Source organism: Exophiala mesophila (genome assembly GCF_000836275.1).
Source record: "Exophiala mesophila strain CBS 40295 unplaced genomic scaffold supercont1.6, whole genome shotgun sequence".
In the NCBI taxonomy this organism is placed as follows: domain Eukaryota; kingdom Fungi; phylum Ascomycota; class Eurotiomycetes; order Chaetothyriales; family Herpotrichiellaceae; genus Exophiala; species Exophiala mesophila.
In genome coordinates this window covers 1,616,689-1,641,593 of record NW_015622509.1, presented here as the reverse complement: position 1 = coordinate 1,641,593, position 24,905 = coordinate 1,616,689, and the positions used below count along the sequence as shown (strand labels likewise).

General features: G+C 49.1%; 9 protein-coding genes across 9 annotated transcripts; 3 read left to right on the top strand and 6 right to left on the bottom strand.

Moving 5' to 3' along the window:
• Positions 1-1,286: 1,286 nt before the first annotated feature.
• On the bottom strand, positions 1,287-1,703 carry PV10_08475 (uncharacterized protein; the record flags this gene model as incomplete). The annotated part of the gene is made up of 1 exon (XM_016373500.1): positions 1,287-1,703. The coding sequence occupies one exon, from the start codon at positions 1,701-1,703 to the stop codon at positions 1,287-1,289; it is 417 nt and encodes a 138-aa protein (XP_016220411.1).
• A 2,415-nt stretch (positions 1,704-4,118) lies between these two features.
• Positions 4,119-5,697, bottom strand: PV10_08474 (uncharacterized protein; the record flags this gene model as incomplete). Its single annotated transcript, XM_016373499.1, has 3 exons — positions 4,119-4,698; positions 4,755-5,187; positions 5,235-5,697. The coding sequence occupies 3 exons, from the start codon at positions 5,695-5,697 to the stop codon at positions 4,119-4,121; spliced, it is 1,476 nt and encodes a 491-aa protein (XP_016220410.1).
• A 2,033-nt stretch (positions 5,698-7,730) lies between these two features.
• Positions 7,731-9,353, bottom strand: PV10_08473 (uncharacterized protein; the record flags this gene model as incomplete). The annotated part of the gene is made up of 1 exon (XM_016373498.1): positions 7,731-9,353. One exon carries the CDS (start codon positions 9,351-9,353, stop codon positions 7,731-7,733), a length of 1,623 nt encoding a protein of 540 aa, XP_016220409.1.
• A 565-nt stretch (positions 9,354-9,918) lies between these two features.
• PV10_08472 (uncharacterized protein) lies at positions 9,919-11,331 on the bottom strand (the record flags this gene model as incomplete). Its single annotated transcript, XM_016373497.1, has 3 exons — positions 9,919-10,419; positions 10,482-10,568; positions 10,630-11,331. 3 exons carry the CDS (start codon positions 11,329-11,331, stop codon positions 9,919-9,921), a joined length of 1,290 nt encoding a protein of 429 aa, XP_016220408.1.
• Positions 11,332-11,845: 514 nt separating this feature from the next.
• Positions 11,846-13,564, top strand: PV10_08471 (uncharacterized protein). The gene has a single exon (XM_016373496.1). The coding sequence runs from the start codon at positions 12,380-12,382 to the stop codon at positions 13,400-13,402; it is 1,023 nt and encodes a 340-aa protein (XP_016220407.1). The 5' UTR covers positions 11,846-12,379; the 3' UTR covers positions 13,403-13,564.
• Positions 13,565-14,104: 540 nt separating this feature from the next.
• PV10_08470 (uncharacterized protein) lies at positions 14,105-16,110 on the top strand. Its single transcript, XM_016373495.1, has 2 exons — positions 14,105-14,439; positions 14,493-16,110. Exons 1-2 carry the CDS (start codon positions 14,171-14,173, stop codon positions 15,967-15,969), a joined length of 1,746 nt encoding a protein of 581 aa, XP_016220406.1. The 5' UTR covers positions 14,105-14,170; the 3' UTR covers positions 15,970-16,110.
• A 2,168-nt stretch (positions 16,111-18,278) lies between these two features.
• PV10_08469 (uncharacterized protein) lies at positions 18,279-19,868 on the bottom strand. Its single transcript, XM_016373494.1, has 2 exons — positions 19,323-19,868; positions 18,279-19,267 (listed from the first exon to the last, which is right to left on the bottom strand). The coding sequence occupies exons 1-2, from the start codon at positions 19,757-19,759 to the stop codon at positions 18,439-18,441; spliced, it is 1,266 nt and encodes a 421-aa protein (XP_016220405.1). The 5' UTR covers positions 19,760-19,868; the 3' UTR covers positions 18,279-18,438.
• A 503-nt stretch (positions 19,869-20,371) lies between these two features.
• PV10_08468 (uncharacterized protein) lies at positions 20,372-23,299 on the top strand. The gene is made up of 3 exons (XM_016373493.1): positions 20,372-20,666; positions 20,720-22,468; positions 22,517-23,299. Exons 1-3 carry the CDS (start codon positions 20,436-20,438, stop codon positions 23,126-23,128), a joined length of 2,592 nt encoding a protein of 863 aa, XP_016220404.1. The 5' UTR covers positions 20,372-20,435; the 3' UTR covers positions 23,129-23,299.
• On the bottom strand, positions 23,244-23,810 carry PV10_08467 (uncharacterized protein; the record flags this gene model as incomplete). Its single annotated transcript, XM_016373492.1, has 1 exon — positions 23,244-23,810. The coding sequence occupies one exon, from the start codon at positions 23,808-23,810 to the stop codon at positions 23,244-23,246; it is 567 nt and encodes a 188-aa protein (XP_016220403.1).
• Between the last annotated feature and the right edge of the window lie 1,095 nt (positions 23,811-24,905).

Below are 24,905 nucleotides of genomic sequence, written 5' to 3'. Positions count from 1 at the left end.
CTCGACATTGCCACTCTACAATGTGGTTCGTGTAGACTTTGTCGCCTTAGAAGGCTCTGAAGTACGTTCGCTGCTCTGAGGAGCGCTACTGTCGCCCGTTTTGCCCGTTTTGCCAGCAAACTGCTACAGAAATCTGTTAGCATTCCATAGAGATCTCGGTAGTTAAAGTAGAGATACTGCGTTCACAATTTGTCAATGAACCTCAAAATGACCATGTCATAGACCACGTATTCCAGATGCTAGGACTACGACGGTGAGGCTGAAGGTGGTCTTCCATGGTAGACATCCTTTCTCTGTCACAGGATGGGAGATGAAATGATCAGAACACGTCGAGCGTTGTATCACTTTATTCGGATGAGACTCTTCGAGGGAAGACACGAGTGTGAGGAGGAGGAGGAGGATGGAATTGAGGAAGGGAGAGGACGTGGTCGCCAAGGAGGACCCAACTTATTGCCGCACATTAATGAGGGCGGAATGTTTGAGTGTAGGATGTTTTTGAGACGCTTCTCGTCTCAACTACTTGTATTGGACGCCCAACTGAGTCGAATCTATGGTGTTTTCATACAATTTTGAGCTTCAAGGGCGGAGGACTGGTTGATGATTGATAGAGTCAGATACATCACAAAGAATGCGCGAGGTGGCCTACGCGCGATCCTTGTCGACTGCTATTTCGGGCATAAAGGGGAATGTATGGCGAATCCGCATACCTCTGACTGGAATTTAGGTTGCTACAGAGACCTGCGGCGTTGATAGAGGACTGCGGATGGATTCACTTCGTTCGCCTCATTCAGAATATAGCTTTCACCGGCAGACATGATTGAAGACGGAAGCTAGAGTCTGACTCTTTCGTCATGGAAAATTACCTACTAAACCGTCCCACCAGGACATGACTTTGATAGTGAAAATGAGATCGCCATCAAACAGAAAAACTACAGGGTTGATTCGCCTTTGCCCGAAGAAGAAACGCCCATCCACCAAGGGAATCGTCGGACACATAGGCTTTCCAAAGACAACGAGTGGAATGAATATGGCCAAGAGTCGAGATTTCTACGATGAGATAGGTACTTCATTTCACAAAAAGAAGAAAGACCATGAGTTTCAAGTATTTTCATTCTTTGCCTGTCTTTGGCAGGTTTGTGAGACTTATGCTCGCTCTGGAGATGGAGTCAATTGTGCATCCTCACTGATCAACTCAAGTATGACCACCAAGGCGTCTCTATTAAGTCAGTACATCGTTCCTGGAAAGGGGGCATTGGTGATGTACTTACGGGTTTGTCTGTACCACGCTACCAATCTCTTGGTTCTTCATTTCGCTCAACAACGTGTTCCTGTTGTTGGCTATCGCCTTTCTCCTTACTCTCTTGCTCAAATTGCCTCACCATCTCCTCGGATTCTCTCAGAGATAGGAGGCCCTTGCCGGACACACCACAGTTTGTGCAGCCATATCGGCGAGAAGAGGCTCTTTTGCACTCTGGGCACACCCCCATATGGCCATTGTCGAAGCATTTCCGAGTCATGGCATGTGTGGTCGCTGCGTCCTTTTTGAGGCAGTGATGGCCGTAATGACCATTACTCGTGGCTAGGACAGGGACGGCCTGGAGCTCCCGTCGTCTTCTCTCGGCTCTTTGCTCGGGCGTCTCTGGTTCCTCTTCGGGATTTGCCCTGCTGTCTCTGCCCTTCTTTTCTTTTTGCTTCTTCGTCATTTTCTGACGGTGGAGGTGGTTGTTGTATGTGTGTGGGTTGTGTGGGTTGTGTGGTTGTTTGATTGGTTTGGAAAAGGGGTAAATCTTGTCGTTCGACTAAGAGATTGTTAGAGAGGCGGAGCAAGAAGTGGAAAGAGTTTCAGTGGAAAGAGTTTCGTGGATGAAGGCGAAGACTGGGATCACAGACGAGGAGGAGAGCTACAGAGAACTGCAAGTTCATCGATCTAGGAGATAATTGATCTAAGTATGGCAGAATTGATCTGCCTGGCCATGGGTCGATACTGCTCGGCGTTGACAACACTCGAGCGTGGCCAACCAAGCAAAACAAAGACATTCACCGCGTCAACAAAGCCAGTGATGCGGGAAAAGGCACCGCTGATTATTCACTTATCGAGGCATTATCCTCTCTTAAAAGTCCTTTGTATTCTGAGAGACGATGATCCTCAGCAAGCTTCGGAGACGGTCTATTCGGTCTACGTTGTCTTAGACAACCTCTCGAGCCTAGTAGCACACCTTGAGACCAACACAGAGGGTGTGAGAACCAAAGACCAGTCAAGAAAAGAAGGAAAAGGGGGCACAATAGTCGTACAACATTACGGTCATCAGTAGTCAGTGGCATCTATCTGAACAGTTTGAAATCTTCCTGCTTTGGCTTCTCGAAACAACCGTACAGGGATTGGCTCGGGATAGCATCCACTGTGTGATCGCATTGAGCAAACCGCAGCGTAGCGACGAAATGTGAGCCTAGATGACTGTAATAGCTTAGAAAGATGACTCCTGATGTCTACACAAGTAGCTGCATAGACCGTTTGGTCCTAGTGAGAAGCAGTATGATCAGAACTCGTTGTGCTTGGTGATAGGGGCTGAGTTCTTAGGCCGGGGATTGAAGGCTTGTCTACAATCTATCGCGATGCGAGATCTAGCTGTATTCATAGAATGAGGAGGTGCTCTAGTTGGCCCTGGATGACCTAGATTAATACGATCTGTCTCCTCGCTTGAAGAACTATCACTTTCTATACCACATTGCGAGCGCACTTGACGAAAGTATGTTTACAATATCGAAAAGCCGAGTCTCCCAAGCCTCCACCATCTTCCCGACCTGGACTTCATGAAAACGGCATCTAACCATTAGGTTGCGACCCAATGATGAGATTTGTAAGGGGTTGAGCCTTTTCTCCGCGATATTACCCTCAGAAGTCGCTCAAAAGGGGTATTGTCGGCCTGGCGTTGGAGGAGTCAGTCCGCCGCCTCTCGTGTTCCTCCTTTTATCAATCAAAGTATTGAGCGAGGGTTTCGTTCGGCAGACCTGGCCGTCTACCCGAAACTGTCGTCTCTTAGATGCCAATTCATTTATACCGTAGAGTAGGATCATGGGGGTTCGCGTGTAGGCAAGAGGCATGGGACAATTCAGCACCTAATTCTACACTAGGCTGTCCTTCGAGCACTAAGTCAGTATCAACGGGAAAGAAGATTTCAAGCTAACGCTTATACTCACCCTCTTATCCCCGGGTCCACACAAGTTGAAGCCTTTGCTGGCGGAAAGAATCAGCAACTAAAATGTGGGTTCAAAGGTCAGTAAGGCTGGGTTGCCATCGCGATGATTGGACAACTGCCATGTTTAAAGAGACAACGGCTGAAGCTTGTCAAGGACCGTGCATGATGGGATTTTGGATGGGGTTGCTGCAAGGGGTGTTAGAATAGATTCGACTGCGAGATTGGAATCCGTAAGTATGGGCGCAGGTGGGAGGATGAGGTGACTGGCAGTACCCTTTCAGCCGTGGACATCCCAATCACGTCGAGTTGCAGCTTTGACAGACAAAGGATAGAAGGAGACTGGCTTAATCGAATTAATATCTTCAGTCATCCTCAAGCTCCGTTGTTAAGCTAAGCTATCATTCTTTGTAAGGGCCATTCCAAGGACAGCCAACGAAGCCCCTCCATCTCTCCTCTTCGACACCCAAGCCACCCACTCTACCTTCTATCGCGACTGTCGATCCGGGCATCGATCGAGACCTCCTCATTGCTTCCAACATTACACACGACCCATATAACAGTAGTAGACTCTAAAAAGCCCGAGGACGAGCCATTACTCACTCTTCTGAGACCTAGGGCTGTTTCCAGACCCCTTTACCTTCGACACAAGCTCGCGACATCCACATTCAAGAGGAGGAATGGACCACTAATCTGGTCGCAAATATAACAATATCCGTCTTATCAAAGCTCCCTACCCAAAAGAAATTCCTTCCCTGGCTCATACAATGCTCCTCCCCAACCTCCAGTTGCCTCATCGCGACTGCAGCCCCTCGATGCCCTTTGACAGGGCGACGACTATACCCGTCAAGTCTACGAGCAATTGCTTTTCATCTGCCAATATCCCAATATTATGGCTCAGACGGCTACAAAAGCTTCTATCATCTATATCATCGCTCCAGCCGAATTGCCGAGAAAAGCATCCCAGTCTTCCCAGTCGAACCTCACATCTGCGGCCTCAACCGACGTCTCCAGCCCCATTTCTAGATCAGGTTCTAGCCCTACTATCGACGGCTCTTCAGGGATAACTTCCTCCTGCTTCTCGTTCTCTTCCAAAAGACATGCGTGGACAAGGCTCTCGCCACAGATACAAGTATTTGAGCTGGCCAAAGACGAAGGAAAAGCCACATGCGGATCCTGATCCATCTGCTCTAATGCCTTTCTGCGCACGCGCCCTAGCATTGACCAAGCTTGTTGTCCTGACGGACTGAGCTTCCTCCTGGGTGCATCAACTGTTCCCATCACCCCTTGGTCAATCTGGTACAGCTCAAAGATTGCGTCGACCAGGCCCTGAGAGGTTGATGCTTCATCACTGTGCGGGGATGAGAGGAGATCAGCAAGTAAGAGACTCATGGACTGCAAAGGCTGGTACGTTCCGGGGTACATCCAGTGAAAAGGTCGGGAGAATGGAGCATCGCAGACTCGGATAAAAAGCTGGATGAATGCTTGAGCATGTTTGACGGCTCTGCGGATATGATCAGCTGCTAGGTCACGGGCATCAGACCAGGCATGGCTTCTTACGTTTCTCGGATATCGGCCCCCAGGTGGCCAGTCGTCTCCCTCGCCAGTGGATAGTAAAGCACGCAGTACGCTTTATGCATCATCAGGTGGAGCAAACTAGCTGCCCAGGCCGCGAAGGCTACGACCTCAGGTTGCTTTTGGTCAGCTTCAGCGGCCCAGGAGCTGCCAAACGAGAGCGCAGGGACAGCGGGTTCACCAGGCTCAAACCTCCCTGTACGGTAAATGTCCAGGAGCTGCTGTCTAGGCAATTGGCTCCCAACTGCAAGTACACGGCTAACAGCCTTTTTGATCCTTTTCGATAATGCATCGAGATCCTTGGCTGCATCATTGACTCTAGCCGATGATGTATATTTGTCTTCAAAATGCCCAATCAAGATTCCTCGGATTGTTTTCGTCGTATCGTATCGCGTTGCAGCGACGAGGTAACGGATATCTGGGTGCTAAGTCAGATACCTATTTTCCCTGACATGACCGACTCACCTGAGGCTGTGCCATTGTTTCCCTCTCCGCCAAGTTTATCCATCAGCACGATAGGGTCGATATTATCCATCTTGTCATCGACAAACAATGGCGAAAGCCCTGATGAACACGAGGACATGATATCTAAATGGAGGATATACCACCAAAGCCGCTTTCTCGTCTCCTGCTCTGCAACGGTAAAGCCTGCTGTTGCCAGGTTCCTATGCAGACCCATCCCCAACGCCACTCGAAAGGCCGTATTAATAAACTCCGGTCCATCAGAAAACTCTTCTTCACGAATGAATTGAGATTGTGCATAGATGTATGCAGCCAGCGCATACAATGTCGGCTGTCGAGGAAACCCAGTCAATGAGCTTGCCATAACTGTCACGAAGTACAAGTCTCCTATTTGAACATTTGACTTGTCTCCGAGAAGCTCCCTCATTTGCGTTTCTGATGCAGACATGAGACTAGAAAAGAGCATGGCCGCTAGTAAGCTGACAAACCCAGGCTTACTCCGAAGAATCCGTGGCGGCTCTGCCGGATGCTGCGCTTGCGTATCTCTTTGTCTCCAAAACTCACGAAAATCGTCTTCGAAGGTCGGAAGATGCAGGAGAGGAATCAATGGGAATACGGTGTGAAAGAAGCGATCGCAAAGCCGTTGACAGATTACCTGGCTAGGGAAAAAGTACACCAAACACGATAGTTGGTATCTGTTTCCGCAGTATTTGCACTGGGGATTTTCAAACGCAAGAGCGCTGTATGCTTTGTCGTGCTTTTCCGGCCTATGCCATCGGGTGAAAAGTTCAGACTGATATGGGCTCGAGTTGGGGAATCGCTGGTCTTCGTGATGATACTATTCAACCTTGAGAAGTCTGAATGAGAGATGGTTTTATCTTGAACGTTACCTCTTGAGGGATCGCATTCGCCCAATGGGTGGCGCCGACATAGAATGAGCGTCCACCGGGTTGCTTGTACATTCGACCGGCATCAGCCCCAATTCTACGAGGCGTTGGCCTCAGACTCGGACCAGGTGCCAGGTTCCCATCACCCTCGAGTCTTTCGTCAGGTGTTGGAGACCTCCTTATCGGGAGATCTTCAGAGGTGGCGCTGGCGTCATAAGCGCAAGTCACTCGACTCTGTGCGCATCGTCGACATATCGGATGAGTCTAGATTATTGTCAGACACGCTGAAGCTTGATGCGGCGTGTACCTTGTTTCTTGCCTTGTCACACCGAACTCGCCGTTTGCGGCACGGAAGACAACTGTTCACCGGTCGCAAACGCTTCATACTGTTAGCCTCGTGCGGCTCGCGCACCTCATCATCTAAGCTTTCGTGCAGGGTGAAATACAGCTAGAGGCACATGATTAGAATTCTCGACCTTGGACGTTTGAAACTCGGGCGAAAGGTCAATTGTTCACCGCCCAAGTGCCCCTTTGGACAATGAAACGTTGTTGCTTGTTGAGCCCCCTGCAGATAAATCCTTCTCGCGCGAGAGCCCGAAGCCGACCAATGACGCGTAGTGGACCTGGACCCCTCATCAGCCCAAGGGGCCGAGGGACCTGCTGCGCAAACTAACCACTTTGGAGCCGATCACTTCATCCAAAGGCATACGATGCCGAGCGGGAGACAACGTGGTCAATGCTTCGTCACAACTACGTCAAGCGTAGCAGAGCTGAAATGACATTCCGAAAGTCCACTTTGTCGGGCGATCATTCAAATGAAGGGTTGGCTGTCGCTCCGTTCGTGGGTGGTCACAGCTCATTCATTATCTCCATAGCTAACATCTCTTACTTTTGGTCACTCCTGCAACACTGAATCTAAAGAGTATCTGAACCGAGCAGAGATCCAACTATCCGCCATCGCAATTCTACAATGGAGAAAGAAGCGGAACAGAGTCGGCAAGCACAACAGCAAGGCAGGGACCAGGCTGGGCTTCCTTCGGAAGTTGCACCCAACAGTAGCACTTCTGACTACGGCATGGGGTCTGGAGGCCCGTCAGACCAGAAGGAAGGAAGTGTCGGAAAACTATTCGACAAGCTCAAAGACGAGTTCCACAAGGAAAAGGAGCACGAGAAAAAGCGCCATACCTAAAGGACTTTCACAGACGCAAGGCGATCCATGCCTAACAGCGAGGGTGACGCCTTCATTCGACTTCTTCGTGCAATTTGGAACGCCACGACCGAGCGAAATCTACAGGCTCTACAAGGAGTGATAGTGGAGGGACTTCATTTTGACCGGGAATTTGTGCTCGATCCAATAAACTGGACAGTTGCGCATGCCAACAATTTATTCAAAGAATTATAAGCTTGAAGATGTTCGCCTGAGGCCTTGTCTACAGCAAGTCGACTTTGATTGCGGGAATCATCCATGCCATGCCGTGCGGACTTAAGCCTTGTTTAATGCCAGGCAGTTTTGTGCGGATGTTCATCGTTATTCTTGATCTTTTGCTCGGTGGATTTCCGCAACCTTTCACCGAGTTGCTTGTCAACGCGTCCGAACATTTCTAGGAAGGAGTTAAGCAGTCAGCGGTGTTGCAGAGTCATGAGGGGGATCACATAAAGGGAGGGGGAGAGAGAGAGAGATGCCGTCCATACCGTATGCCCTTTCCCGCAGATCTGGAATCGTGACGTCCGCTATATGAGCCGCTGCGTTACCGACAAACCGATCATGGGCACCATCCTGCTTCTCCATGAGCCGCCAAAGTGCCGTGGCTTGTTCAAAATCCTTGTCAGTCACGACAGTGAAGATTGGAGATGGTGTAGTCACTTGGACATGATCTAGGGAGTTGGCGTTCGCGCCACTGAGTTGCTTTTGCGGTGGAGGTGCCTGAGACTGCTTGTCGTTGAGGTTGTTTGGTCCCAACTTTTCCAGGAAATGGACCGGATTGAGAGTGGTCCCAATATAGTTGGGGTCTTTCCCATAGTTTCCTGTGAAATTCATGCGTCCATCACGTTCGATAGGACAATAAACCTGACTCTTTGGGGCGTTTGTAGGTAAATATTGATAGTTGACACCCAGTCGATACCGTTGAGCGTCTGGATATGCAAACATGCGTGCCTGTAGCATTGGATCTGGCGAGGGAGCAATTCCAGGCACCATGTTGCTCGGTGAGAAGGCTGCTTGCTCCACCTCCGCGAACCAGTTGTCAGGATTCTTGTTGAGGGTGACTCTGCCCAGCTTGCGCAAAGGGAACTGCTTCTTGGGCCAAACCTTGGTCATGTCGAAGATGTTAACTGGTGCCTTATCAATCTCTTCCGGACGTATGACTTGAACATGGAGATCCCAAGATGGGTAGTCGCCTCTGTTGATGGCATCCTGTAGATCAAGCATATGCTTGTCAGGCTCTGTCCCTGCGTACTTTGCGCCTTCCGCATTTGTGAACCAGTGAATTCCCTGGTTGGAGATAAAATGGACCCGGACGTAAACATAGGAAGACCCATTGTCCTTGGTAAATTTGTACGTGTTGCCACTATATCCATTCAATGTTCTCACCGAGGCTGGCAGACCTCTATCCCCAAAGAGGAACATCAGAGCGTGCACGCTCTCTTGGTTGTTGACATGAAAGTCCCAGAACATGTCCGCATTTGTTGAATTTGTGCCTGGGTGTCGCTTGTGGCTTCGGTTGAGAGAAGGGAACTTGACCGGATCTCGGACAAAGAATACGGGCTGATTGTTGAACACCCAGTCCTGGTTGCCTTCGTTCGTCTTGAACTTAATGGCGAATCCTCGAAAGTCGCGAACTGTGTCTGCCGACCCTTTTTCAGGTCCAGTAGTAGGGATTCGCATGAGAACTTCTGTCTTCTTGCCGATGCCATTGAGGAAATCTGCGTCTGTTATGTCTGAAACATCGTCTGTCACCTCATAGAATCCTCTCGCAGCAGAAGCTTTGGCATGTACCACTCTTTCAGGAATGCGTTCCCTGGAGAAGTGAGCCAAATTCTCGAGAAGTTGGGTGCTGGTGAGAAGCACATATCCACCGCCCGACCCTGTCAGTAATTGATCGACTGTGTCGTTCCTTGGTAACGGTACCCCGTTGTCCAGTGTGTAATACTGCCCTGCGGAGCCCATTGTGATCGAGAAGTAAGTATCACTTGTCACCGTCTTGTGGATCGCTGTTGGAGAAATGAAAGCTTTCATAAGATCAAAGGAATACTGATGCCTGAGGTCAGCCACCTAATCGGTTAGTTTTCCACCACTGACGTCCTACGTAACTTTGATCTCTATTGAATATGCACATCTTCAAAAAATCGCACGAGCTTCCAACGCCATGAAACTTCAACAGCCTCCCAATGAGCTTCGTGTCATTTGTCAACGCAATGTAGAAGAAGGCATTATTGATGCAAGTCGACGCATCTTTGACGCTTCGTCAGCGGTCGTGCTGAAAAGTACTTCCAAGGCTGACGTGAGTTCAAGAAGCAGATGAGGTAGGTGGTGGTAAGTGGCCGTATACTTTGAGCTCAAAATGCCTCGTGCGAGGGGTCGCACGACACGCAACTAGGCGATTCGTGAGATGAATCCATGGGGAGGTCGATCCTTGCCGAGAGCTTAAATTTATATCCGTGGTTAGCGTTGGAAGAACCCCTGGACGTCGCTATTTGCCGATTGGATTCTGGGATCATCACGCAGCGCAACAAGACGGTGTAATTTCCAATAACGGCAGTTTAAGATGCGGTAGTCCACGGTGACTGTCCGCCTTTTAATACTAATTTTCTCTGATCACAGCGTTTCTTCCAAATATGGAACGCCAAAAGGAGAATGGCACTGGCCAGTCCCGCGCTCCGAGGGCGATGTAGCCTTTGGTGAACCACCATCCGGTGAAGCTAAACCAGCAGAGTACCCAAATATACCCTATCACACGAAACATGAGCCGTGGTGGTCTTTCGACTGCCAGAGAGGTTCGCGAAGACGATTTTTTTATCCCTCTTCCGGCGTCTGGCATTCGTTCAGCAGATCCGCAGCGTTGATAGTAATCTATAACCAGAGCTTCCGCCACTGTCCCAATTGGCTGAGCCATGAAGAAAACCAACATGTTCCTAATCAGCTCCTGAAGTGAGATGTTATCACTGCGAATTGAATTGAGACTTATGATGTGGAAGAATGCGCTGATGATGAAAGCGGTGGTAAGATGAATGAGATATGCGATTATCGACCGTGGTGGGATCCGAAGACTTTCGGTTATAGTATGACTAATACCAAGCACCGGCTAGAGATTGATTAGATGTGATGTTGTCGAGGATGAAGGAACAAGAATGTATGGAGACCTACCTGACGAATGTAAGTGTGCCAAAATTTCCCCCAAACGTTGGAAATCGTGTAGCAGTCTGAAAAACTGCCAAATAATGGGACCCAGTTCTGTGTCAAGTGGTTAGCACACCTCCAATTGTGCTTTTTTGATCAGAGGACTGATACGTACCTCTGGTGGGCTAAGCCCAAGGCCAACAGCGATTGTGGCGACAAAGCTGTACTGCAGACCCATTGCAAAGTACACTGCTGCGAACATGTAAACCTCTGCAACAACAATGTCGGCGATGGTGGACAAGTTAAATCTCCAGCCAACAGGAATTGGGGCACTCTTGGCTAGGATAATGGTCGCATCCAAAGCAAGATATGCAATTGTGGTCTGTATCAGTGAGTCCCGTACCGACGCTGCTCTTCCTTTGCCAGCCTCCTTCAGAGCCAATCGTGCAGCATTGACCCTGCGGCCTCCGAAGTTCCAACCGACGCCCCTGGGTGTGGCTGCAAGAGAAATAGCCCAGTGGACTTTTCGCCACGTCCACGGTGGTGGATGTCGATTCTCAATCGGGCCAGCATCTTCAAGTTGCCAGAAGTCACGTTCCGGCACATGAAGGAGGAGCCTTTCAAATATCGGAAGGACGAAGAGCCATACACTTGTCATTCCGTACCGCATGTTTCGAGTTTCGTAGACATTTGGAGGCCATGGAGAGAAAAATAAAGCGAAGTAGTTAATCGCAATCAGAGTTGCAAACAGAATGCCGCGGCCTGCGAAAGGCGGACAGGTAAATGAAAAGATTGCGAGGAGCGGTAAAGTGATATGAGGGAGGTAATCCTGGAAGCGGGCCTCGTAGGATGGAGGGTCCAATCCGAGAGAAGTCATTTGTTGAAATATCCAGCAAAAGTTTGGTGTAGTACGTCAATGTTTCGAAGCATGGTATCTTAAGACTCTCCCATAGGTATGGATGAAGCAGAGGTGCGAATTTATTGAAACGTCCTAGAGCACAGGCTTCCAGAGGCTTCTGATCACAAGTTCAGATATCATGTGACTTGAGGGTTTTGGTGTGGTGTGATATTTGACCCCGAGCGCCTTTTGTGCCCGGGTCAATCGCCTTATCGCAATCTCTCGCGCCATGCATTTTTGGTGCAGCAATTGCACTCCTCAAACATGGCATTCTCAATGTTTGGGCTGCTGAGATTGTGGGACTTGGGATAAAAGTGAGGCGTCTAGAACATACACTTCAATTTGCCGACACATGGGCTGATAGCTGGCTTACGGAGACGTGACATGAGCCTTTTGATGTCGCAGTGGGTGACCTAAGCTCTGCAGGCCTTCCCCCAGGGAAGATCAAGTGCTAAATTCTCAAAATTTGGAATCCTTTCATTTCTATCATTCTCATCACTCTTCTTATGAGGAGAGTCTGCCCAGCTGAATTATGCTGTGCAGCTCAGAGGGTCTAAAACATTCACAATGATGGAGAGCACAAACTTAATCGCGTCCGTCCGCGGACGAAAATTCGGACTAGACCGGGTCAGTAAACGTCTATGCAATTTCACCTCTACAGATGTCGAGACCTTAAGGGGTGCTTTAGCTTGATTCCAGCCTCATTACCAGTGCATAACACAATGCCCATAATCATTTGATGACATGTTGTGAACGTTGTTTCCCCTTCGAACAGCGCGCTTCCTCCGAGCTCGAGCGTGTGTTTACTCGGAATCGATGGAACAATCTACACGCAACACTTGTTCGCATAGTATAAGTATTCGCCTCTTACCACGAGGTAAGTCATTCTGTTCCAAATACAACATCTGCAACCTCGAGCGAAATTTCTGTCAATAGCGACATTCAAAAACTCTCTGCCTGGTCCCACGGCAGCCACTTGCTCCAACGAGCCCTGACGACCTTCAAGGACTTTCTGCCTATCATCACTATGGGTAAATATGAAGATTGTCGCATCCTCATTGTTGGGGCAGGCTCCATGGGCATAATCATGGGCTATGATCTACAATTAGCAGGAGCCAAAGTAACATTTCTTATTCGCCCTCATCGAGTCGAAGCATTGAAGCATCCTCAAAAATTGTACAGCTATGACGATCACCAGCTCAAGGTATACACAGGTTACAAATACATCACAAATCCAGCGGAGATGGTAGGCGCGGCCTACGACTACATAGTTATTACACTCGATGGAGCTGCTTTGCGAAACGAAGTTGGCCAAAACCTGACGAAAACGATTGGGGAGGCGGTTCGAAACACCAAGACTAAGGTCATTCTCGGCACTGTGTTCATCAACATACGATCTTGGTTTCTCGAGACATCTGGCCTAGCAAGCGATCAGGTGGTAAGTGGTCAGCTTATTACACACATCTACCCGACCAACGCTGTGACCCTGCCCGTACACCCACCCACAAACGAGAAATTACTCGCCGAAGCAGATCACGCTTACACTGATTGCCTCGGTTCTGGTTTCACCGTAAGCAACAGCTCAGCAGCAGGTGCAAACGACTTTGCCGAATTATGGAACGCAAGCGGGGTTTCGACCTGCGATGTGGTCTCACAGGAGCAGCTGTCACTAAATTCGACTGCTCTCTTTCCCCTCTTGGCCGTTTGCGAGCTTCTCAACTGGCCGAACTTCCAGAATTTCGATAGTACCGGGGAGCTATGGGGCCTTGCTACGGCGGCAGTGAGAGAGATCCAAGGGCTTAGCATGCATGGCACAATAGGCCAACAGGCGGCAGCAGCTACCACAGAGGCTGGCCTTGCGCAATTATTTGCTGGGATTGGGAGCACAATGCTTCCTATGGACTGGCCAGCGTTCAACCGCTACCATCATGGCAATAAGGTCAATGCCCAGGATCGAGAGCTTCTTCGAGTCGCCATCGCCTGCGGAGAGGCGGAGGGCAAGTCCATGTCTGCAGTGAAGGAACTCTTGCACCGTGTTGAGCTTGCATGAACGCAGTCATATGGCCTGGATCATCTTGTGGGAGACGAGAATTCGAGGTCCACAACTTCAACTTTTGTACCCTCTCACTGGCGAAGATGAAAGATAGTCCCCCGTATTCTGACGAGGTTTACCTCACCGTAAATATAAAATGAGACTACTTATGAGATGAAATCCGATTCAAAACGCTCATCGTTCTCAACCTGGTGGACAGCACCAGTCATGGGATCACATGTTGAAAAGCAATACACAAGATCCGTTATATAGTCTCTTCCACACGTCTTCACTCAAATAAGACAAAGAGAGATAAGGGCGAAGGCGCTAGTGAGCGTTCGGCCCCCACGACGGGTCCTGAGCAAACTCTTAGGCTTGACAGACTCGCTATCGATGTAGAGGAGGGTTTCTGCCTTGTTTTCTTAAAAATCTCGATCTTCTCTATCACTTTACGTGTATTACGATTGAGCTTCCATGATTTCAGGGCTAAGCAGACCTAGTCAGCATGCAGCTGCCACCAATCGCTGCGTACGTGAGCTCGTGCGAAACTTAAGACCAGGGGGGGTAATTCTCAGCATTGGATTTGACTTCGAGATGCATCCAAGCGCCGATCCAAAGCGATGATGAAGAGGGGTCACAAGCTGAGAGATGCAAGCTACAGCAGAACTGGAAGCTGATTTGGCTGGTTGATGGATTCAAATATGTACATGGGCAGTCAACTTCGTCTCCGTTTCATCACTCGCAAAGGCCTCTGTCTTGGGCACAGCAGTTCTTTCAACCATCACTATGGCTACCCCGAAAGTGATCCATCCTCAAATCAATGACTATTTACCCAATACTTTTGAAGACTTGAAGGATATCAAGAACCGCCCTGATGAGTGGAAAATTGAGCAGGGTCTTTCGGGGGCTCAGCTACCGTTCATAGACCAGACAGGGAAGGAACCAATTGCTATTCACCCTTCGAAGCCTGCAGTGCCTACCAAAGATGACGATGCCATCAAAGCTGTTGGCGATCCCAACGAGTTGTTCCAGATGGAGCGTCCAGGATGGAAAGGGTATGCGCTCTGACAACTGCAAGATTGTGCTGAAATATCTAACTGGCTGCCAGCTACGTCGAATGGGAAGCCTATCCAGAGAAGAAGAAGCAAGGCCACAAGATTCTGACATCACAGAATTTCCCCCCAAATCCCGAGTTTCAGATGGGTCCTATTCCAGATACGAACCCAGTTCTGCCTGGTACACACTGGAAGATGTGGCATCATGCACTGGGTGGAGAATTGACCGATGTTCCTGAGGACTCGTGGAAGACGGTACTGAAGGAAAAACATCCAGAAATGTTACACTTACTCCAGTTCCCATACAATGGTGAGCCTCCAAAACGCCTAGTCACGGATAAAGCCATTACGCCTAATTCGCTGCACTTTGTGCGTAACCACGGAGGCATTCCCCTTATCGACCAAGACAAGTTCAGTTTCACCATGGATGGGCTGGTGAAAAATCCCACCGAATTCACCTTAGCTGATCTGATGGATGAATCAAGGTTTCCTCGCGTTGAGAAATATGTTACCATACAATGCTCAGGAACTCGTCGGATCGAGCAAATCAGCCTTTATCCTGGTCAGGGAGATGAGGTTCCACAAGCTCCATGGGCTGAAGGTGCTATTGGGACTGCGAAATACGTTGGAATTAGTCTCAAAAAGGTCATCAAGGCTTGTGGGGGCCTTATCAATGGCGGAAAGCACCTCGAGTTTTACGGAGCCGATACCTACTTTAAGGACAATGAGGTCATGAATTATCTGGTTAGCGTTCCATGGTCGAAGGTCAAAGCCAATGAAGTCCTCTTGGCTTGGGAAATGAATGGAGAGCCTCTTCCAGCTATTCATGGTTATCCACTCCGTGTTGTTGTTCTCGGATACATTGGGGCTCGAAGCGTTAAGTGGCTCTATCGCATCAAAGCTATTGAGAATCCAACTCTCGCACCAGTCCAGAGCAAGGAGTATCTCTACTTCAACCAGCAAATTGGAAAATTCAACCAATCGCCTGTTGATGGAATTCAGATTCAGGAAATGCCAGTATCTTCTGCGATTATGTCTCCATGGACGAAACAGGTCATCATTCACAATGGCAAAATCAATTGCAAGGGATGGGCATATTCTGGAGGTGGAAGATGGCCCGAAAGAGTGGAACTAAGCGCTGACGGAGGTTTCTCATGGTATGCTGTACCTCTTGAGAATCTTTCGGAAAAGCGTAAATGGACATGGCGCACTTGGTCTTTCGACCTGCCTTGCGATGTGGAAGGCTGGGTCGAGATTGTATGCAGATGCTGGGACAACTCTCTCAACACTCAACCACTAACAGTCAGAGCGGCGTGGAATTGGGGTCTCCATGTCACTTCTTCGGCACACCGCATCAGCGTGTACAGTGTCAATAAGACTCGGGCAAAGACCGCAGAAAAACTAAAGAAATTTGCGGAAACTGGCAGTCCGTTGGCTCCACTCACTTGGCCAGAAGAGTTTCCCAATATAACTTGGGATGCGTACAAGAAGTTCTGGGCAGAGAACGAACCAAGGGACGTCGACGAGTAATTGCGGATTTTCAGAGAGATGTCCAGCCAGGACAGAGAACCCTCCTTATTGTGGAATATATATTGTCATCCTGTCAGTATCTGATCATGCACATTTACACAGTATTAGGCTATAGTATCAATTATGTCTGAAAGAAGAACAGCAGCTCATAACGCTGTAGATTTGGTGATGAATGTGGCCGACATCGGTGGTCAGGCCCCAATTTTGACTTAGACCACGTCTGTCCCTAGTTCCCGTATCTCAAATGAAAGGACTGGGCTTTGAGAGAAATTATTTTGACAATTCCCTTTCTCCAGAGATCTAGGTATGAAAGAAGTGACAAGCAGTCCGTTAACCACTCCGAGTTCAAGTCCCAGGACCAAATGACAAAGGCTGCGACAAAGACTCCTTGAACTGACCTACCATGGCTCTAAAACTGTGAAGCTTGTCTTGGTCAGCCTTAGACAAAGAAATGTGTTGCTCTAGGAGATTCACACAAAGGGCTTGGTTACACAACCACAATGATAGACAACACAGGGTGAAGAAAGGCCCATAAGGACGAAAGAAAGAGACAAAAACATTCCCAAGGCACTCCTCAATCGATTAGGATACTGCGAGATATTATATATATAACATATAGTGCTTCCTGTCGTCTTCTCTACATTCATAACGATACATCACTCAGAACATCAAGGACTAGAACCCAATTCTATCACACAAACAGAAAATTCAACATGAGCTCAACTCAAGAGAAACAGGAAGATAAAGCCACGGAGCACTCATGGGGTAGGTCTTCAGTTCCCGAGATCTTCGAGTTGGTGCTGGGTCTTATCGACTTCAAAGCCATCGAAGAAGTAGCCTACGATGCCCGGATGAAACAGCTAATCGAGCAACAGACTGAACCAGTCGAGAATGTACGCAGCCTCATGGGCGACTTGACGTGTCGCATCGATAAAGACAAGAAGATGACGGGATCATACAACCTGGTCTTCACATTGTTATGGTCAGACAAGGTCAAGTGGATTGTGCGGATCCCCGGAAAGGGTCTGGATGTGGAGGAGCTCGACGATGAGAAGATGAACGCTGAGTACGGAACCATGGAGTATATTCGTAAGAATACTACCATCCCACTTCCCCAGGTTTTACACTGGGAGACTGATAATATGGTTGCAGGTGTTCCATTTGCACTAATTGCCTTTGTGGAGGGATCGCCTCTCTACAACTCTTGGTTCGATGGCCCCAATGGCGTCCCGGATGATAGCTTGTTTGCACTCTTGGACGAGCTCGCAAAGAATATGGCACAACTCTATCGGATGAAGTTCACCAAGTTGGGCATGTTGGACTTTTCCAAAGATGCGAACAATCCTTCGGTGCGCCCAGTCATTTCGACAGAGTTTGGTGCAGACGAGACAGGCTTTGGCATGACTATTGAGCAGCCTCAGCAAACCTCATTCAAAGAGATGCTTCGACATACGGCTGGACAGTATGATGTCGAAGGCGACGAGCTTAAGAAGAGCGCCATCGACATTCTGAAGTTTTGCATCACTTCAATCCCCGAATTTATGGAGCCCAAAGGGCCTTTCTACCTCACAATTCCAGACTTTGACATGCAGAACGTCATGGTCGACGACAAAAATAAGCTCACCGGTTTCATCGACATGGATGATGTCATGACACTCCCTGCATGTGCAGGTTGTGCACGATATCCCATGTGGATCACCGAGGACTGGACTCAAGACTGGCCTGGCGACTTCGATCTCGAGGACGTCGAGGATAAGGAAGAGGATGAGAAGGAGGAGGCGGGCAAACCCAAAGTTGCCCGTGTTCGCGTCCCCTTTGATCCTTACGACGAGGAGAGCCTGGAACCACAGCGCGAACACTATCTCGCTGCGATGATCAAGGAAGCTGGTCCAGACTTTGATCCCCGCGTCATGAGACTGTCGCCTATTGTCGAGACTATTCGCTACGCCTTGAACCATGAGGGGTATCTGCGTCAGAATGCCCACAAGCTATTGACCTTCGCAAAGGTCTCATTCTCGTTGAAGCAATGGAGTAAGGCTGACAAGAACCGTAGGAAGGTCCTTACGGTGGAGTTGCGAGAGAAGTTTGGGCGGATGTGGAAAGATCACGCAAACGGAAAACCAGTGTAAGATCCCAATCCAGGTTAAGAATTAGAGAAAGCTAAAATGTCATTCAATCTAGTATCATGTGTATCAAGCTGGGAATGACGGCCCAGTGTTCCATCGAGTTATCTCTTTTTGTTCGCGGGCGATCTGTAGTGTTGCTCTAATGACGAGACACAGAAACTGAAATCTTCATTGTAGCTGATAGTAATGAGGTAGACCTTTCCTTGTCGATAGTCGCTCATGTTTTGTGACCTCCCGAGTGTCTCTCCAAGACAACCAATATGTCATATATTATGTCTTCGGATGTCGAACAGAAGTGCCAAAGTCGTAGCCAACCCATTGTTTATGTCGAATCTATGTCGAATCATAGCTTTGGTTGTTTGGGCTTTCTTCCCAATGGGCCACCGATCATCTTTTTCCACTCTTCATCTATAGTTTGCTTCTCAAGAAGAGTTTTGGCATCCCAGGTTCGGTGGTGCTCATCCTCGAGTTCTTTCCAGATCTTCATTTCATCTCTGATCCATGATGAAGTATGATCCGCTGTCCTGTCCACAGCCTCCATGGCAATCAAATGGCCAATGTCTTCAAAGAGCACACTCCTGACTCTACCAGCAGCGGCGCCGCCACTGCCACCAATGCCAACACCAGTGTTGTCAAGTTTGGCTTTGCAATTTTCGGGAGTTCCAACATCCGACTTGCCTCCAAAGATGTACAGGACACTAGGTCGAAGTTCTTGTAGACGGAAGAATACTGCCGGTGGCTCCGCGCGGTAGAACGGTGCGATCGAGGGAAGAATTGGATTCAGGTCAGGATGTGTTTTGCGGTTGACAGGTTTCCCTTCAGTACCATAGCCCTCATAATTGGGCCTCAGAAAAGTGAAGACTTCTTGGTGCAATGGTGTCGTTAGAGTAACTTTGGGTGGCTTCTCTTCGGAATGAACAGCCGTTGGTACATCTCGGAGACCATACTTTATCCAACAGTCTAGAACTCTTGGGTCCCATGCTTGATAGAATTTGCTTGCTTTAAAGGACTTGGCAGCTTCCTCTCTGGATGGCCAGATGTCACGACGAAACGTGGAGAGTCGAGCTGGACCAGGGCCGAGATGTGGGGCTGTGCTGGAGTATGTTTGTATGACAGGGTCAATCATAATCAAAGTGGTGAGTAGCCGGGGGTGCATTAACGACAATTGAACTCTGTGATGGATCAGCAACGTGTGGAGAGGCGATGCCAAGGAATTGAAATACATACAAATGATTTCCTCCCATTGAGTGGCCGATGCCTATCAGCGGCCGTGGCATATCAGCTCGTTTTACGTTGATCAAATGTAGCAGGTCTCGGGGGTGGTCGCTCCATGAAGGGTCATTGCCTAGGAGCTCCTCATTCAAGACGCTGCTCTGTCCCTGCTGCGCGACATCCGCGATCCAGATGCCTCTTATCCGAAAGCCAGACTTCTTGGATCTGGCATGGATTTCATCCCACAGAGGCTCATAGAGTTCTTTGGGAAAGCCGTTGGCATGAGCGCCGATGATTGTGACATCACCTGGCTGCGGATTCGGATTGTCTTTGGGAATGTACTGCTTGACGGCTAGGTGTAGGACAGTCTCCTGAGGCCCACTAGTCGCACGGGCATACTCCCGAATGTGTTGCGTGGGAATCTTGTGTTCAACAATATGAAAGGACGCCATAGCTAATGTGATGGATCGTGGTGATACGCGACCGCACAAAATCCAATGGGTTCGCGATTACGTTCGACGGAGATGATGGGAAACAATATGTGTACCAGCTATGTGAATATGATCAAAGCCGAGAAATAAGCTGATGGCGGCTTGGGATATCGAGAAAGTCCAAGTGCCGAGGTCCATGGCTGCTGAACTGCCGTTTGGATAACGGAATCTGCACGGTGGCTAACGGAACTTGCACCATTGCCATTATTGAAGATCCGCCAGCCGGGTAGGTCGTGTTGCTACGTCGAATTCATGTGTCAAATTACCTTGTAAATCTTGTCATCCTTGCATCTCTCTCTCTCTCTCTCTCTCTCTCTTTTCAACATTCAGGTGACAAGATGAGAGACAAAAGGTTGGTGGGGCTGCTCGAAATCACGTGATCTCGTGTGACTTCCCATTTGCGTGACGCGCCTGCGCACCTGCGCCTTCCTCGAATTTCCCGGTTTGCAGCCAAAGCAGGCGCGACCATGAAAGTGGCAGGCACGCGCCACTTCCACTACGCGCCTGTCATCATCGCGTTTTCGAGGCTTCGCTTCAACTTCAACTTCGACTGGCCACATCCACATCCACACACATCCACATCCAGCTTCACCGTAAATGCAATTGTCATTCTCTTCACTTCCCTTCTAACCTGTCAATGACAGGCTTTCTCAACATCTGTAAAGAGCTAATCCGCAGTTTTGTCACGCCTACAACCACGACCATTCCCCCCTCCTTCCCATTCTCCTCCATCTCGTCCTCTTCTCCTTCGCCCTCCCCACGGCTCCCCATGGATGTCAACAACCCCCAAAAGAAAAGAGGCCTCTTCGCTCAATGCAGTTTTGCCATTGTCCGCAACGCCAGCCTAACACAAGATGAAGCCGATTCGGTAACACCCGTGTCTTCGTCAAAGATCAGAATCACTTTACTAACCAGCAGTAGTTGGCCAGTGAATTACGCCTTCACGACGCACTAGTGGTAGTCGATAATTATCCTGAAAATAAGCTCGATATTCGTGGCCTCACACACGTCATCTCTACTTCATTCGATTTCCCTGATTACGAGCAATGCTGCGATGCCATGATCCCCGTCGTCAAGCCTACCTGGGTCCAGCACTCTCTTGCTAGGGACAAATTGAGTAACCCGCGTCAATACAACCCAGATCCTCGCCTATTCATGTCAGATGTCGTTGCTTGTGCTTCTTCACTGCCCGAAGGGGATGCTGACGCCATAGCCGGGGGCGTGGTGGCAATGGGAGGACTGTTCTCCGCGAGACTTACAAGTCAAACCACGCACATTATTGCCATAGACATTGAGGCCGAGATATGTGTCATGGCCCAGAAGAAGAAGGTTGCAGCAAAGATTGTTCTGCCGCATTGGGTGGATGACTGCCTGAAGCTGGGTCGGAAAATTGACGAGCAACCTTACACCCTGCCAAACCCGGAAATCCTGAGACCTCCAATTGACAAACCTCCACTTGCACGGCGCAAGGCTGCGCAAATCTCTGGTGCTACCAATCCTGACCCTGATCATAAGCCTAGCTACAACGGCCCAACACGGAAGCTGGAAAAGGTTTTCAAGAAAAAATCTGTCATGCTCAGCACAGACTTGGGAATTTCCAGCTATCTGCGAGGCATCTTGGATGGTATCGTAACGGTCAGTGGTGGAAAGCTCACCGAATCAGTCGCAGACGCCGATATGTTTATCTGCAAATTCCGCGAAGGTGACGACTACAAGATGGCTTCCAGGTTTGGCAAGGATGTCGGCAACCTCGGTTGGCTCTACTATCTCATCACGACAGATGAGTGGACTTCACCGCTTCGACGGTTGCTCCACTATCCCGTGGCTAGGCATGGACTTCCTGGCTTTCCCGGTCTCAAAATCAGCCTTTCCAATTACAGTGGAGAGGCAAGAACCTATCTGGAGAACTTGATCATTGCAGCAGGTGCTGAGTGCACAAAGACGTTGAAGCAAGACAACACCCACTTGGTCACCGCACATGTTGTGAGCGAAAAATGTGCAGCTGCAAAGGAGTGGGGTATCCATATCGTGAACCACTTGTGGATCGAAGAGAGTTATGCAAAATGGAAGATGCAAAGTATTACTCAGAGTCGGTATACGCATTTCCCGCATCGGACCAATTTAGGCGAGATTGTTGGTAGTACCCAGCTTGATCGCAAGGTGATTGAGGAGCATTTCTTCCCCAGAGAAGACACTGACATGGTCGATACCACTCATTCTGGGGCGACCAAGCAAGAAATTCAAAATGGAAATATAGCCAATGGAGGCAAGAAGTCCAAGGCTCCAAACGAACAAATCCGAACTCCTGGTGTATCGAGATTTATCGCTACAGGAAAGGAAAACATCACGCCCTCGACTACCAATAGCCGGAAGTCAAAGGAGGTGGCATCTGCCCGATTACATGAGATGACGCCGGACATACTCTTGTTTGAAAAGGAAAAGAAGCGTGTAGGTGGCGTTGTATACGGTGGACGACGACAAAAGGACGAGGATCGGGTCCCGGTCCAACACGGTCGCAAGAGATCGATTGACGAAGCATCGGAAGATGAGGCCACGGATGTAACCGAGACAAAGAAGACGAAACGTGGCAACCCGCCGCCAGAAATGCGGTTGCTGGTTTCGGGATACAAGAAATGGGTCAATCGCGCCAAGGTTGAAGACAGTGACAAGGTATGTGAGATATGACACTTCCAGAAGCTCAGTCGCTAACAAATCCAGAAACAACTCCGCAGTCTCGGCATCCTCACAGTACAAGATCCCAGCAAAGCCACCCATCTTGCAGCACCTTCGATTGTACGAACTCAAAAGTTTGTGACGGCCATCGCTTTCGCGCCTGTGGTAGTGTCGACAGATTTTATCGATGCGTGCCTGAAAGAAGATGCACTTCTAGACCCAAAGAAATTCCCGCTCAAGGATAAACAGGCGGAAGCCTCGATAGGTGGCAGTCTCGAAAAGGCCATCGGGCGGGCCTCTAAAAATAAACACCGACTCCTCGAAGGACAAAACATTTATGTGATGGAAAGCATCCGGGGCGGATTCGAGACTTTCAAGGCCATTGTCGAAGCTAATGGGGGACGGTGCATGCTGTGGCGGAACCGAAAGAACATGACTGTCCCTTCGACTCGGGCAGACAGCGAGGAAAGCACAGACGGAGGTGCGAGCAGCGACCTGATTTTGGTTGCAGACGCTGCCAACAACAACGTCCTGTGGGATCGCTTCAAGCAAATGGCGGAAAAGAGTCGCAGAACCCCAAGAATTGTCACCGCGGATTGGCTGCTGGAGACGGCGATTTCTCAAACATTGCGACCGCTCCAAGATTATGCGGTGTAAGTTGAGGTCCCTTGAGTGTTGCTTGGCTGTGTATCTTGGAGCGGCTCGATGATCTGTTGGAGTATGACCATGACCATGACGAAAGTCTCTTGACAGCAATGTCGGTGTGCTAATATCAGAAGAACTTGATACCTTGTTGGTCATCTGTGCCAAAGATCTGCGCCTTGCCTTTTTTCACTAGAGTGTTGAGACTCTTTCTCAGGATATCCATGTCTAGGCCATAGAATTCCTGCTTTTCCGTAGCCTCGCCTTGGACAATTTCATACAGGGTCAGAACAGTCCCTTTTTGGCCAGTTTCTTCCACCCAGGCGGCAATGATGGTTGCCCATTCCTCAGGCTTGCGCCACCAAATCCAGGCTGAGGACTTTTCGGGTCCCAACCACTCTGCCCTCTCATCCCCCTCCTTGCTTACCATATAATCAATGACGGCCTTGGCATCCTTTAAACTCAGGCGCTTCTTCAAGGCCACATTATGGAACAAGGGGGTTTCTAGAACTTCAATGATGGTTAACTGGTAGATGCGATGGTGTCGACAGTATTTTTGAACAAAGATAGACCATTTTCGAAGCTGGGCTTGTCGTGTCAGTGCCGTTGGTTGGGCACTGAAAAAGGGTGGGAAGTTATAGCTTTTGGGAAAGATGAAATCTGAGGCAGTCTCCTGCTGCTGGGCGGTCACGGCCATGGTCATGTCTAGACCAGCCTTTGCCTTCTGGCGGAACCGTGAATCACATGGGACAAGTAGATGGTTGGCATTGGAGGAAGAGAGATTGTGAGATGATGTTGACGAAGGCTCCCCCGCCCACCGGTTAAGGATTAACTTACTTCCGGGGCCATGACGCAGGTATCAAGATATCTTGGCATATCATGACTCGCCACATCTCATACGCCTTTTTTCTACATCATCATCCCTCGTGGTATCTCAATGAAGGGGAAGAATTGCCGCCACATTACCTCTCATCCTCTCATTGCATTTTAGAAATGTTACCAATATCATGAATACTAGGCTACCTCAAGGGTTTGAATCTTGGCTTAACTTTGGCTTATGTACGGAGTTACTGCTAGGTCCCCCTTCCCATCCTGTCACGCCTTGGAAAAGGAAGCACTCTTAGCCTTGGGCAATTATCATTGACGGCCACTCGCGAGGAGAGCATAGTAGCGATAGCACATTAGATAGATGTGTGGTGATGAATTAAGGCAAAGCTGAATTGAATGCGAGATTCGACATGCTGCTGCTATCAGCAATGGATCCGTCGTGAGTTAAATTATTACCGAGATGAGATCATGACTTTTTAGCAACCTGCGTCTGGTGACAGCCTCGCCACACCCCCAACATGTCGACCTGATTCTAATGGCACATGCTCAGACCCCTGTTGACCAATCCTTTTGCGAGAATTTGCAAACGGACGGGCCCTTGCGGCCTCGATACAGTGGATCAGGTCATCAACAGGCTCTGCTTCCATCGTCAGGAACATCTTACCGGATTCCAGACACGTAAGTTGTGCGAGCACATGACGCACTGTTATAAATATGTGAAGGATAAGCTTCCATCCAAGCTTTAACCTTACTTTAAAACCCATTTTAGACTAATTCAGCCAAATGAGGTAACGAACTTGAAGAACGCTCGGCGGCTCGACAAGTGGTGACCTCTCATAGTTGACATGAGTCTATTGACCTGTGGGAACAGAATTTGAAGCATCCAAGACGTCACAGATCTGTCCATCCGCTGGATCCGCAAGGCCTTCGTTTTCCCTACTATATACAGCCTCTCCTGGGAACA

Bases quoted from the DNA above. Each gene is read 5' to 3' on its own strand.
- PV10_08469 (XM_016373494.1), bottom strand. From the start codon at position 19,759: ATGGCGTCCTTTCATATTGTTGAACACAAGATTCCCACGCAACACATT. The intron at 19,268-19,322 runs GTATGTATTTCA...GATCCATCACAG, and splicing joins TCAATGGGAGGAAATCATTT to AGTTCAATTGTCGTTAATGC.
- PV10_08468 (XM_016373493.1), top strand. From the start codon at position 20,436: ATGACAGGCTTTCTCAACATCTGTAAAGAGCTAATCCGCAGTTTTGTC. The intron at 20,667-20,719 runs GTAACACCCGTG...AACCAGCAGTAG, and splicing joins CACAAGATGAAGCCGATTCG to TTGGCCAGTGAATTACGCCT. The intron at 22,469-22,516 runs GTATGTGAGATA...TAACAAATCCAG, and splicing joins AGGTTGAAGACAGTGACAAG to AAACAACTCCGCAGTCTCGG.
- PV10_08470 (XM_016373495.1), top strand. From the start codon at position 14,171: ATGGCTACCCCGAAAGTGATCCATCCTCAAATCAATGACTATTTACCC. The intron at 14,440-14,492 runs GTATGCGCTCTG...ACTGGCTGCCAG, and splicing joins GAGCGTCCAGGATGGAAAGG to CTACGTCGAATGGGAAGCCT.
- PV10_08471 (XM_016373496.1), top strand. From the start codon at position 12,380: ATGGGTAAATATGAAGATTGTCGCATCCTCATTGTTGGGGCAGGCTCC.